The sequence below is a fragment of the Harpia harpyja genome, chromosome Z, assembly GCF_026419915.1.
Source record: "Harpia harpyja isolate bHarHar1 chromosome Z, bHarHar1 primary haplotype, whole genome shotgun sequence".
In the NCBI taxonomy this organism is placed as follows: Eukaryota; Metazoa; Chordata; class Aves; order Accipitriformes; family Accipitridae; genus Harpia; species Harpia harpyja.
The window spans coordinates 62,635,416-62,650,439 of NC_068969.1; the positions used below are offsets into that span (position 1 = coordinate 62,635,416).

At 44.4% G+C, this 15,024-nt stretch overlaps 1 protein-coding gene across 1 annotated transcript in view; it reads right to left on the minus strand.

The window, feature by feature from the left end:
* The window catches only part of ABCA1 (ATP binding cassette subfamily A member 1), a 98,653-nt gene that overhangs the window by 43,921 nt on the left and 39,708 nt on the right, over window positions 1-15,024 (minus strand). Inside the window, exons 9-10 of the mRNA XM_052778935.1 lie at window positions 8,628-8,749; window positions 5,102-5,293 (exon numbers count right to left, since the gene is read on the minus strand). Of these exons, the coding sequence (XP_052634895.1) occupies window positions 5,102-5,293; window positions 8,628-8,749 (314 nt within the window). The remainder of the gene's footprint in view (window positions 1-5,101; window positions 5,294-8,627; window positions 8,750-15,024) is intronic.

Here is a 15,024-nt window from a genome sequence, read left to right on the forward strand (position 1 = left end):
ATTATGGGCCACAGCTGGACTAGCACTTGGGGGACACTGGGCTGAACAGAACTTTGGTCTGACCCAGTACACAAGTCTTAGGTGATTCAAGGAGTTTGCAAACCTTATCCTGAAATGGGAGGAGAACCCACCTATCCTTTCACACCCCACCACGCTGACCTTTCTTCCCTAACAAATGCACAGCACTCCAAGTTGATTTCTCACCAGAACTTGCAATGATACCATTGCTATGGAAGGAATTTTGCTTTCTTTACCACCACCTTTTGCACCCTAAAGCCCACTCAGGGAGCCTCTCACAAGTTATATCTCCAGAGACAATGACAAAAATCAGTCACAAGTAGCCAGTCATCTTTGTACAGATGAGCATGTCATGAATTTCCCTGGAAAATAACTCTTTGCAGTGGCTCATTAAGTATTTCATTACATTCATAAGAGCCCTCTAGATTCAAGGCAGCTCCAGTAAGATTGGTCCCACTGTGAGAGCATCTTTTGTAGGTGTCTGCACTACCACTTCTGGGAGCGGTGGGGGGGAAGGCAGTGACCCATTTTCTGGTGAAATGCTGCAAAAACATCACCTGTTCTTTCTAGGCACACTGGGGAAAGACAAAGTTCTAGCAGGTTTTGAACAGAGCTGCCCTGTACAATTACTGTGTTAGTGGCTGGCAAGTTATGCTTTCATCTAGTCTTATCTTTTGGAGAAGCCAACACCATAATACTCTTGAGGTACAGACTGCACTGAGCAGACTCTGTGTGCTTGTATGTGCATGCTACAAGTCTCAAAACAGAGACAAATACTTGAGATGACTAGAGTTGACTGCACAGTCAAGACAAGACTTGAATAAGTCCACCTGTCAACTCCTGCTAGAAGGGATGGACAACTGTTTCTTTAACATGCAGGAGGATGCATGAGTTTGAAGTGTTGGGAGGTCATAAGAAAATTCAGCTACTGTCAGCTAACTGTTTCTGCTTAGTAAGACCACTCTGACATGTTTGCTTTGAAACAGTTATTACAACTTCATACTGATCTTAGCAGAAACTTTACACTGAACTTTGCAGAAAAATCATGTGCTTTAAGCTTCTGCTTTTGTTTCCTGGGAGTGGAAGTCCCGAAGTACAGCTGCCTAAAGGCATGATATCATTGTGCTTGACTGAAAACACTCAAAAGAGCAAGGAAAGCCACAAGTTCAGTTGCAGCATGTATATACATTAAGATACCTTTTCTTAAAAGATAGCTTTTAACTGGAATGCATTTATTATTCAATGCTTAGCTCATGCTGACCATATGACAAAAACCCCACCCATATTACAAAGGGAGAAAAAACAATCAGATTTTCATGTGCTCACCCACACTCATTCAATGACCACTATAGCACACAAGCCACAACATATTTATGGCTTATTACAGACCCACACCACTGGAAGTGAGTGTGGCAAAGCCATTCTTAGGCAGCACTGCAGAGATGAAATCCTACAGGACCAATTTGAATTGTCTTTGTCATTTAACCTTCACCCCAAATCATTTTCAAAACGGGACATTTGCAGAGGGAAAGCTGTCCCACAGGTATTTTTATGATATAAGACAGTCCCCACCCCTCACAACACCAGTCCAGTGGGACACATCTGACTTACTGCCAATTGCTCTTACTAACCAGAGGTGCCTGTAACCTTTCCCAAACTGTGTAGTTCTTCCATGGGACAACCGCTATCCTAGCACAGCGAGAAAGCTGAAAAGGAAATTTGTGTGCATGCAATCAGAGGTACTGTTTTTGCTGTTGTTCTCAAACCAGCTTCTCCTGCCTCACAGTCTCATGGAATACACCCAGTGCAAGGCAAACCTCAAGAAGAGGAGATGCATCCACAAGGAGCTTGTACAAGATGTCCTACACCACGCAGTACTTATTGTTGGCCAAAAGGCTTCAGAGAATGGATGAAGATTAAGACATGGGTCCTGGAAAAGGGAATTTGACTTTTTGAAACACTTGTTGCTTCTACTGGAGTGAATACTCAGTCAAGATGGCAAGCTGATCCTCTGCCTTGGTGCTGTGTGATGACTTCCTGATATTCTGCTGGGTTTTGATCTAAACAGCCTACCCCAAACAGGTTCTTACATAAGAAAGAATAAGGAGACACACTTTAACCTCCCTACCATGCCTCTATGTCCTTGGCTCTGTTTTCTCATCCTACAGAGCAGGCTAAATTGAAGTCACACAAAGGATCAGTGGCAGAGCTAGAAATCCTAGTGGAAAATTTTAATTAAAGTCCTTCTTTGTCTTAACTGTACTATTGCACTTCGGAAGACACTCAAGCTGTTCTGGATAGAACTGTGTAAAGAAAAGTGTTTATTTTTTGCCTTTCTTTTTAAAAAAAAAAAAACCTTCCTTAACAGTGCTATGACATTTAGAGCTCATGCATTTCACCATGCACGCACTTTAATTTCCTTTTTTAAACTGTGCTCTGTCCATAATTTGCCAATAACTACTGTTTTGTTGCGAGTTACCGAGAACACTTACAGTTTCCTTCAGACTGCAAATGCACAAACACTTCAAGCTGGCAGAGGCAGGTGTTGATGTCAGGGTGATCTCAGCCCACTGCACACTGACCACTGGGTTCTCAATCTTGCACCCTCCCCTCCATGTTTCAGCACAAGTGTTTGTGTAAGCACACAATCAGGTCACTCACTTTTAATCTGGATCAATTCCATGATGTAATTTCCCCCATCGTCTTGCAGAGGGAACAACAAACATGAATGCACAGGGGCAGGAACAAGCAGGTGGATGCTGACCTGAGACTTCTGGATTAAGATAGCTCAAGAAACTATAGCCACTCTACTGCCCAGATACTTGAGTGGCAAAACCTCCTGTTTTACTATTCAAGCCCTTGGTGTTGAATTTACACGGTTCTTGCACATAGTTGCAAGTCCTTTTCACCCCAATTGTATCGGCCTTATCATATTAAGATGCTGCCTCTCCATAAATCACAGAATGCTGCAACCAGTGGAGCCCAGGTCCCATTACATTAGCCAAAAACCTGCCTCTGAATTGCTGCTGTACCTGCATTTGATTTGACCCTTTTACTTACTGAAATACCATGCTATGAAGCCGATCAAGGGAAATAAGCAAAAAAATTAAAAATAAATCTCTAGCCATATTGTTGGCATTGGTTTACAGAGTCTGTAGTAAATATGGTGCATGCTATCTTCAGTGTGTATGTCCAAGATTTGACCCACAGTGCCTTTAATTACAAGCTACGTCAAAAGCTTCCTTTGTTCATGAACAGAAAGTTCCTTCTTTGTTCAAACATGTTACTGCAGGTCAAGGCACTTCTTAGCCTTTAAGGACACTAAGTTTCAAACGTGTTGGTCCTGATCCTAGAGTTAATTTATTCATCTTGCCTGGCCCCATTGAAGCCAGTTGGTTTTTATTTCACTCACTGATGCATTACAGCAGCTTAACTAGAGGGTAGCCTGTGACATTTTTCCAAGGAAAACTGTGGACCTTTACAAGACAGCATACAATACACAGCAGGTTTAGAACTGCTGGCTTCTGGACTCCAGTTTTTTTTTTCCTTTGAAGCCAAGGTCATGAGCTAGCTTCTCAGAAGTCCCCCAAAACTGCACATTATGTCTTAATCTAGTTTGCTATTGCCAAGTGGCACAAAGTGGCTTATGACTACTTTCTTTCACCAACAAACAATATAGATGTAACAACACAGGTACAGTTAGTACCAGCTTCTGTACAGCTGCACATACTTCCATAAATGAGAGAAGCAAGATCGAGTCTCCAGAGGGCCCAGAAGACCAATACTGAGTTGCACTATAGCTGGCTATTTTCATCCCCTTCGGTCCCCAAAATGATTTTAAGTAAATACATGCATATACATCTAACCAAACACAAGAAACTGCTTACAGCCATTCTTTTTCAAACAGCCCATCTTTGTTATGGGGACAATTTTAGTGCTGTTACCTCATCTCTTAACGCTTCTGATTATCTTGCTCTTCCAGCAGGAAAGAAAAAATGCAGATGGAGGGCACGTGGAAAACAGATGATGAGTTGTGGAGAGAAGTAACTGACCACTATGTACTGCACAGAAGAGTAATATGATTCCAGTACTTGATAATGACCCTCTTTGACTGGGGACAAAGCCAAGCAAGTGGTACATGACTTTCAGTCCTGACAGGCTCATCAAATCTGGAAACTCACACAGCCAAAGTGTTTATTTCTTCCACAGCAGACAATGGAGTGTTTGTTTTAGTGGGTAACAGAGTGGGTTCTGTGGTCCCTTCTTCTCTCTACTGATATTTCCAGCACTAACTTCCTCAAACTTTTGTACATTACCAGATATTGCAGACTTATAACAAAGCATCACTGGGTTTCCCTACATAAACAGCTAAGCCTGCTCCAGTCTCCAATCATGCCCTAAATAATGTATTTTCCTGAAGTTCAATGAATTCTTGCTTTAAAACCCTTTCAGTTGGTCAATCTGTGAAACAGGGCTTTAAAACTTGACTCTGCTTTGTATGAATTAAACCTGCTCAAAGGTTGTGGCTTGCCACTGGCTAGAAACTTCAGTTTCTAGGGAAAAGCATGTAAGTCTTCTTTCATGTAAGACACAAAATTTGTTATCACCTAGACAGAATTAACCACTCATAACATTTCCAGATAGAGGTAAGAGGGCATCCTTCTCTACAGGTTGCACAGTACTCAGTGGCCCCCTGGTAAGGGCAGAGGGTGATGGTTTCAGCACTCGGCACAGGCCAGTCTAACATCTGGGTTCATTCCAGCCAAGACACAACATCTGACCAAAACAGAGACAACCAAGAGCCTATTTCTTACTATGCAGCATAAATACTTTCGTCTTGACAAAGTGCACTGCAGACCACACACATTTATGCTCCACAAGTGCCACACTGCAACAGGAAGGGTAAGAATGACAGGAAGAAGCAATGTTGTTCATGCTCCAGTGATAAAGACCATCCTTCTTTTTTCTTACTGCCAATGAACAGTTCACTCCGGAAATCCAGGTGTGAGTTCCTAGACTGAAAGCCCTAGAAAATGTCACTGTGTCAACGATAGCCTCTCACAGGTGGGACCAGCATACTCACCTGAAGGGGCTTCAAAGGATTCAGGTTAGCATGGAAGGCTTGTTCAGCTGCATGGAGTTTTCCCTTTGGCAAGGTGCAAATGTAGGCTTCAGAGTCCGTGGCCACTGTCCGATTTTGGATTGTAAGAAATTCAGACAGTGTTGAGCTATTACAGAGATCTCGCAGTCGCATTCGGTAACCAGACACAATGACCTGGAAAAGCGGGGAAAGCATGTAAGTCTCCTTTCACATAAGATTTATAGCACAAAATTTGTTATCACCTAGACAAAATTAACCACTCATAACATTTCCAGATAGAGGTAAGAGGGCATCCTTCTCTACAGGTTGCACAGCCTTGACCCATGCGCAACTCAATTCCAAGAAAAACATTTCCCTGCTGAGTACATGGAGAAGTCCTGGGGGAGGCAGGTCTCTCCACTTCTCCACAAACATGCACAGAGCAGCAGCGATCTGGTCCTCCACAGCAGCCATTTCCTCCAACCAAGGGTACACGCATTGCCTAATCTTCAGTCTTCTGGGAACTGAGCCACAGAGACAAAACAAGGCTTGCAACCAGACTCAAGTCTGGCAAATATATGTGAAGGGCAAGAGACTTACGTCCCTAACTCTTTAGATGTATCTGCCAGACAAGTTTTCTGTGCTGTTCTGGATCAGGATCACCTTCTCCCGTAGCTCTGAAGTATCTACTAACTGCTGAGCAAAACATTTTGCAGTGTTTTGGGGTAGATAATGTGAAAAAAGAAATATTTTACTGGCTGCAACAAACAAGAGATAAGATCCTGGAGTCTTCTTTTACAGATGTAATTTTACTTAAGGTGATGGTTTGCTTGTCAAGAATGTTTCCTAATCCACCTTATTAAAGAAATGCATAAAATCCATCTGAATTATCACCAGTCCCTTTCAGACCTGATAGCCTAGTTTCTTTTAATAAGGTCAGTTACAGGATTTAGGTTTGCTGAACAACAAACAGGTACATGTCAAACAGGTGCACACTTCATAAAGGTGATAAACACAAGGAAAATCCAAAGTCTTCCATTGGAAAGAATTTTTTGTTTGCCTTGGGGCTAGACAGAGGGAACAATTTTATTGTAAATGCACAGGTTAACAACAGCTTTACACTTCATTTCTTCTTTCTGTTCTTTTGTAATACCCAGCATGCATTACCCAACTTCCAGCAATAAATAAAGAGGATTGATCTAAATCCCAGAAGAGTTAACAGTTCCTGAATCACACTGCTAAGTCTGAAAATCTTCTCATCTCTCAAAACCAAAAGGGCATCAATAATCCAGGGGAAAAAGCACACCATGTTCAGAAAACAAGCAGATGGAACTTACAAGAGAGCGAAGAGATTTATAACGCAATACCTGTGCAAACCTTTAACTTTAGTCTGCACCCATATGCCAAAAATAGGATGTTTCCATGCTGCATGCTCAGCTGAATAAATCGGATAGCTCTCCTTCTGAGCACACCTGCCACTGCTGGCGAAACACAAGGTTGAGCCATTCTGCCCCAGGAAACAACATGCCCATCAAGACATGGCTTTGGTCATTTTTATGTATTTGCACTGTATTCAGTATGCTGGATACATGACCCTGCCTGGCATGTGGGAGTACTGTCACTACAGTAACACCAGTGAAGAACAGTCCCATCTCCTTGGTGATTTCAGTTCCTTACTTGCTTGCAAATCCTAACTTTTGGGCTTGTTGAACAACCACAGGACACTAACAGACTGCAGCAGAAGGCTGTTATTTGCTGTGAAAGGTTTGCATACTCTAAATAGGCCCTTCTATATGACCTTGTGAATGAAGCTGTGACCCACTCATACAGTCAGAGACCAAACAACTAATGTCTATTAATATAGCAGTCACCGTGCAGCTCAGTAGTGAGGTCAGATGTCCACGCCAGATCTCCAGCAAAATCAAAGGGGTCCATTTTGTGAGTCAAAGTCATCCTGCAGGAAGAGAGTGCTCTGCCTCTCAGTTATTATCTGTATTAGAAAAGTGCTCAAAGAAAGATTTGGTGCGCCGCTGCGCTCCTCTGCAGCTTACTGCCCTGTTGATTTGATTAGCTCTTCCTGCCATCCCAGAGCACAAACCACTGTTAAGACTAAACAGCATCACTCCCGGTGTACTGGCAAAATCAGCACAAGAATTCCACAGACAAGAACAAAGCTTAAAGCATTCGAGGAAAAACTAGCCAACTGATTACCCCTTCACCACCCTTCAGACACCTTATGTAGGTTAAAGCTAGGCTTTTCTTCCCCTTCCACTGGCTTTGCCATAGACAACCGATATAATATGGCAGACATGCAACATAAGGGCAGAGCTAGCTTTTTGCCTCTTGGAAAATCTTTCTGCCTTTCCACCAGCTTAGGGAGAACAACTATGTTGTTGCTGAAGCCTTCTGGTTATCCTTGCAGAACCATCCGTAACACGATTCTGTTTTAACCTAGCATGAATTTCAGGCAAATTACTTTCAAGTAAAGTAAAACTTGCAGCCTAAAGTGGGTAAGAATTTTTTTTCCACTTTACTTTTTTTAGTAGAACATATCCTTAACTTGTAGGATTAATTATCAAACTGCACTAAAACAGATGGCTTGACAGAATTCACTAAAGAACCAGACAATGTGTGCGAAGGGGTACAGCATTTGTAACTACGTGAAAACAGAGTCTGAAAGAACTATTAATCAACTCCACTTCAAAGAAAAGATCCGATCTGAAGTTGGGAAGCAGAATAGATTTCCTCCTCCTTTTGCACTGCCTTAAGAGGACCACAGGTCTTCCTTTGAAGTCTGAAGCAACCAATTCTAACTTCTGCATTAGAAAGGAAGCTGGTGGACTAATTCATCCAGCCTAGCAAAACACATGTTCTGAGCTTGACAATGGCAGACAGCCATCCCAAGACAGGGCTCTAGCCCACTGTCACCACTGTCTATGCGTACAAAGGCAATAATGGGCGCAGCCAGGAGTTTCACTTGAGATCAGGACTCTCTTTGTACTACATGATATACAAGTTTACTGTCTGTCTTGAAGAGTTGGCCACAAACTGAAAAGCATTCCTCCTTCCACTGCACAAGAATCTAAGGCAGAGCAACACACAGAAACCCTACTCCAGTCCATGCTGAGTGACCAACCAACCACCCCATTTTTATGTATAATCAAAGTAAAACAGTTTGAACAGCACTAGCAACCTAATTAATGTTTTACTTGGGTTAAAAAAAACCAAAAACAACAAGAAAAAAAACCCCAATGAAAAACAGGAAAGACGAAATTTAGTTTAGCCTGAAGGGTACTAGGCTATTTTCTTACGCAGATCAAAACATTTGCATGTGGGTCTCAGTGTCCTTTTACAGCTTACAACCAAAGACAGTAAATTGAGGGCAAGAGGGAAGAGAGAAGCAGGGATTACATTTTCCCCTGTGTTTGTACAACACCTCGCACAGAGGGGTCCTGCACTGTGGATCTTGGCACCGTGGTTAAACAAACAATATACAAGCATTATGTTAGTGGTTGAAAGTGCTCTTTACCTGCTGGAGGTTGACCTCTGCATCCAGTAGCTCCTCTACTGCAGAGGATGGCATGGACGCATTATGATGGAGGAAGTCTGAGAACGTCTCGTTGTCAACCAGGAAATCCCGAAGTTTCAAGTCTGGAAAGTGAAAAAACAAGCAACGTTCTGGTCAGGGCAAAGCCAAACGGAAACTCATGTGAGAGCTCTGAACAGGAAAAGCAAAGCTGACCATATGCAGGAGATGCAATTACATAAACCATAGCACAAAGGGAAAAGAAGAGCTGCTGGCAAACTGCTCTGAAACTTGGCAGCTTTCAGAAATATCAATCCCTTATGTCTTGATCTCACAAAAAGGAAAAAAAAAAAAAAAAAAGAACCTTTGAAAACAACTCCCTTTAACATCATTACTTCAGCTCAATTTGCACATATATGCACAGAAGAAAGGCACACCAAGCTACTCCCCTGATGCGGGGTGAAACCTACTCCAGCATCAGCCTTGCACAAAGGTTCAGCATCACTTAGTCCCTGTGTTGTTACCGAACACACAACTGAGCTGGAGCATGGACCACTGAGTGATCTACTAGCCTGTATTTAATTAATAGTAGATGTTACTCTACCATAAATTTTAGTCTGCCATATGCAGACACACAGATACGATACAGAATAGCATGCAGATCTAGGAAGCAATCAACCACACAGCAAAATTTCTGCAAGTGCTTTTTAATTCCATTTTCCCTCCCAAAAGTTTCACCTTCTGAAGCCATCGGTGTTTCAGCTCTTGGCTTTGAAACAAATTTGTACCTCCATCGCAGCAGAGGGGAACCGTCTGGAAATTATAATCCATTAACACTATTAAAGTTCACAAACCTGGAGCTTAAGCAACTGACCCTCACACTGGTTTGGGTTGTTTGGGGGTTTTTGAGAGAGAGAGGACAATTCCATCTTTACTATGCTTAAACAAGGAGCGATGAGGAGAGCAGCTCTGCCAGGAGGAGCTGAGAGAGCAAGCCTCATGGGATTTACTGAGGCAAAGATTTCCGGGCTAAGCCAAGTCAACCAGCTAGGCATCACGCTGCTTCTTCTACTCTAGGAAGAGAGGATGCCGCAGCCCACAGCCAACAGTGCAAACCAGTGAGCTCTAAAGAGAAAGTAACGCAAGGGAGACCCCAGAGTTTGCACCTTCCCCTTCCTACAGCAAACGGCTGTAACAGAACTTCTTTATTTTTTTTCTCCCCGTTGCCCTGCTCGTGTAGGTTTTTTGGGTTGGATTTTTTTTCTGCTTAGCTCGGCCGGTGATACCCTCAGGAAAGCCCAACCCTAAGGAAAAAAAAAAAAAAAAAAAAAAAAAAAGAAAAAAAGAAAAAAAGCAGCATGCTGGGGTCTCGGGGTGCCCCCGGCTGTAAAAGGGAGGCCGCCGGCCCGGGCTCCACTTCTGCTTCCGGGGGCGCGCGCGAGCCTCCCGGCCGCTGCGGGGGGGGAAGTGGGGGAAGCCACGCGCTCTGCTCGCGCGCAGGGTTTACTGACGGTCATTGCTCCCTCATCTACATATCCAGTTACAAATTCCCGGTTGCCTTTTTGTTCCACGCGAAAAAAAAGTAAATCACACACCCTTCCCCCCCCGCCCCGCGCTGAGGCGACGCGGAGGTTACTTCGGGGCAAAAGTCTCTCCCTCGCCCTCCTCTCTGCCCCCCGCCCCCCCCCCCCCCGCGGGACCCCCCAGCAATACACCGGGTTTGACCGTGCCCTGCAAACGCACCCGCTGCTCCCCGTCACCAAAACCAGCTACCATCCCCTCTCCCAGCCCGCGGAAAGGCTGAAGAAAGAGCCGGCCCCTCCAATAACGCAACCCCCCCCCCCCAAACAAACCAAAAAACAACACCCCCCCCCAAAAAAAAACCCAAACAAAACCCACGTCCTTATTCTTCTTTCCAGCAGAGGCTAAAGCACCCTGCTTCACCGCAACTAGAAGAAAAATTCCCCCCACCCCGATTCCTTGGTTACTTCCTAAATGCGCTGAACTCCCTAAACGCTTCTGCATCTTGTTTATTTTTTGGTGAGATCATCAACAGTTTGGAAACTCGGATGGACAAAGGGGTAGCTGGCTGAAGGCACACTGGCATGCGGAGATCAGATGTTTGCAAGCTTCTTCATTTAAAATATTTTTCAAGCTCCTCTTAAAGGGCCACACACCTTTTAAAAAAGTAACCAAGCAACAATTCTCCTACTCTTCCGTTTCCTCATCGTTGTTTTGCTGTTGAGTTTCCCTAGGCTTTGTTGGTTTGGAGGTTTTTTTGCCATACAGAAGCAGGATTTTCTTGGTAGGGGACATTTTCTACAGGTAATTGCAGGAAAGCAACCTGAACTACACTGGGATTCCTGCTGGCTTGTCCATAACCGTAACGCGGAGTCACAAAGAGCCTGCCGTCTTCCACTGCTGTAATTAACCAGCCCAGCATTAACAGGGCATTTCTCCCCTTCCTTTTTTGTCATGCTGAACCCTTTCAGACTTGCTCTGCACTAGAATTTGCTGAAAATCAAAGCTGCCTTCCAAGGCAACTCCTACAAACGTCTGAAGGAGTTTTCATCATCATTTGGAGGCAAACATGAAGGGAAGAGAACATAAAGTTACCAAAACTGCCGGGGGCACAATGCTTGGCTTCCAACCAGCTGGTCATGAACCCGTGCTCACTGATCATAACCCTTGTCTGCCCAAGACCACACATGGAAGCTCCGAGAGACCAAGGGACCAATTCCCAACACCACGGTCCTGCTGCAGTGCCCTAAGCAAATAGCCAGCCTTTCTTACCGTGCATTTTCTCCCCCACCCCATCTGGTCCTACTTCCAGCACTTGTGGCTGAGTGTCTTATGCAATCTCCCTCAATCGTGGAGGCATGCATAATAACTTGCACACGAAACCACAGAAAAGCACTAAACACTGCAATCAGTCTGAATTCCTGCCCTGGATACTTCAAAAAGACAAGAGTTAATAGAGGTTTCCTCTTGAAAATAGCCATTCTCCTCCAAGACTGCTTACCCACTAGGGCCTAAGGAAATACAAGAGCATTAGTTAAAAGAGCTCCTCCAAAAATAGAAAACAAAAGAAACAGGCGAGTCTTTTGAAGGCTAATACCAAGCTTACCTAATAATGCAAACATTTGGAGTGGAAGAACACATTTTACAATCAGAGGCCTAGTACTGCAATATTTTCCTGCCATAAAAGCTCAGACACACTGTCAGGTTACTCAAAAAACGTGAGGCAAAATATGTCAGCTCAAATGTGATTTAACTCACGCATCTTTTCTCACCCTTGAGACTGACCAAGAGCATTGGTATGGTCAGCTATCGCAAGCTGGCTGGCACAGAGCAATGCAGCTGCAGTGTCTGGACAGCGTATCGGAGAGAAGTTTCTCCATATACTTTTGCTGATGCGGACATGCAGCCTCCCCTTCCCTCCCCCCTTTACCTTCAACAGAAAACCAGGGGAGCCGCAGTCCTGCAAGCTCCCCTCACCACCACCACAGGGTACAGCCTCCTGGTCAAAACCTCAGGTCCCAGCAACTGAGACAAGCCCCACACACAAATGTGGAGATGAACTTGAGGTCAGACTGAGCAACCAGACTCAAAGACAGTCAGATCGGATGTGAACCATCTCGCCGATTCAGTGATGGGGTGAATGTCTGCAGAAGAAATACTGAGGTAGCTTGTCCTCATGGTAGGCTACTTCTACGGTTTCAGTCCTGACCCCAAGGTAGCAAAAGCAGAACAGCAGAGAACATAAACAGAGGCTTTGCTTATAATACCATGCAAATAACCCCCAGCAGGCCCAGTGGGGCTAAAATGCTTTTGTTCTGCCTAGCTCCATCTCCGGCACTGTACGTCAACAAAGCAGGAGACACTTCCCATCCACATGAAACATGCAGGAAAAGAGAAGTCCATTTCCCACACAGGGCAGGGAGAAAGGTCCTCCCTACAGTCACATAAGGAAGCCTCCAGCAGAACCATGAGCTCCCAGAGCTGGAGGTCTTGTGCCTTAACCACAAAACCGTCCTTCCTCTCTGAAGTCACAGGTCAGGATTAGACAATCACACATGGCAGCATTTCACAGATACTGACTTCATGAAAGGCACAGCTGTCCTTCGTTTCCACACAGTTCAAACCCACATTGGGGGCTGAATTCTGGGCATGGAAACCAGAAATTCATGATTTTCAGATTGCAGAGCATCTCCTACAGGATTACACAGTCGTTTAAATCTTGTAAGATTTACATTGTCCTGACAGCTCAACCTTTTCCAGCACCTTCATGGCTGAGCAGAGAGGCTGGTCATTCCTTGCTTGAGAAACAAATCATTTTGACAACAGAAAAAAAAAACCCCAAACCTACTCAAGGAGCTCAAGACATCCACATGAATTAGCAAAGAAAAACAGAACCTCCACACTTGCTACATCATTGGTTAAATCGAACAGCAAACCAAAAAAAATTAATTATAAATAACAGCACGTCAGTGCTATGTGGGGTCTCCGTTCCATGCAGATCAGAACTGAAACACTGATTGCGTGGTGAAGAAAGTGTCCATAGTCCATACGTTCTCCACAGCCAGAGGTTTTTAGCGTCCTCCTTCTAGAAACACATCTCCAATTACTTTCACAAGCTCAAAAGGTGGCTCAATGTGGGAAAGAGCAAGAGAAACCACAGCCGGCAACCAGTTTTAATTTTCTGATCTTACTACAAGTATAACCAGGTGCCACAATAATCAGTGACCATTTCCAGCAATACTGGGAAGATCCACAGACAACTGGGACAAAAAAGCCTGTGGGGACAGGTTACAGAGCAAGACTGTTCTCCTCAATATTCTCTGCCATTCTTTCTTGCTTCACTTGGAAGCACAGAGGGCTCATACCTTCCTCCAGAAACTTAATTGTGCAGTGTCTTTTAAAATTAAACAATAGGGTAGAAAAACAAAACCCCACGGAAATTGTGGCTACAGTTTTCATATCCTGAATGCTGCCTTCTAAAAATAAAAGGCATGCAAGTGGTATTTCAACATATCTCAATCCACCGTAGAGTACAAAGCTCACCAGGTCTGACTTCAATTTGTGGGGTTTCTGCACAAAGGGTTTGTGTCCATAATCTACAGAAAACCAGACTTTCAGCCAGTTTCAAACTAACAAGCTCAGTGAAAACAATGTGACAGTCAGATCTATTGTTTACTTCCCAGCTTCATATGCTGTTAAGTCCCTACAGGGAACTGGGTGAAGGAAGGGGGAGAAGGGGATTCATGCCTTAAGTTAATCCAGAAGCTAAGAGGAAAGCAGGGCAGTGTGTCCCATCTACAAACATGACTATCTTCAGGGGATTTCACTCCCTAATGATGGAACACACAAGGCAGAAAACAGTTATGCTTTTTTCCATATATCCATTGCAGTTGGAGGATTTACTAGCCTTTGGCTAAGCCTGTATTCCTCACAGCCGAGCATCAAGGCAACAGAGAAGCTGGTGTTAAATTATGACCCTTTATTACTGTCACAGAGACTGCTCACAGGGGAACCCAATCATTTTCACAACAGTAGCGTTAAGGCATCACAGCAAGATGAAACAGTGAGACAGGATGGGGCATGAAAAGCTTTAGCTTTGCTCTTTAGAGTCAGCAGGTTTCCACAAGTGTCCAAAGGAGACAAGAAAGACGAGTGGGTTCCCAGAACAATACGGTCAGAGGCACCTGTCTCCACCAGTTAACAGAAGGAGCAAAGCAAGGAAGAGTGGCAAGTGAGCAAATAAGGCATTTTCTTCTCCCTGCACAAAGAGTTCAGATTCACAGCTCCCAGTTCCACACGGGTAAAACCACACTTCTACAGCAAGGGAGGTGGGTGTGCACCACCTCTGTAGTGCTCTCACACGAGGGCAGTAACTCAAGACACCCACACCAGCCTGACGGCAACAGCTGGCTGTCAAGCCTGTGCAACACTGCTCCACAGCACCTGGGCACGACTGGAGGAGGGTCACGAGGCTCCCTGGTCACACAGGGCATCACTTGTTCACTGGTCATACTCCCAGCAACAGGAGTTTTTGCAAGACACAAGCACATGAAGAGGCTGAAGCTGAGACCAAGAGCTGGAGCTCCTTGCCTTAGCTTTTAGCAAACCCTCACACAGCGAGAGGACCAGGGCAGGCAAACCAAGTGCTGCTGCAGAATTACCTCCTACACTGGAATTTTGTGTTAATTTTTCAGTGAAGTATCTGGGAAGTATTCCTCAGGAATACATGACAGGTGCACTTGAACACCTCAAATGATTTTCACACTCATTACCCATCACTGTGATTTATAGACAAAAGGTGTCTGAAGCTACTTCCCATAAAAATGGGCCTCCAAACAAGTTCAGCAGTGGAACCAAAGACTGAATTACTTGTGAATTG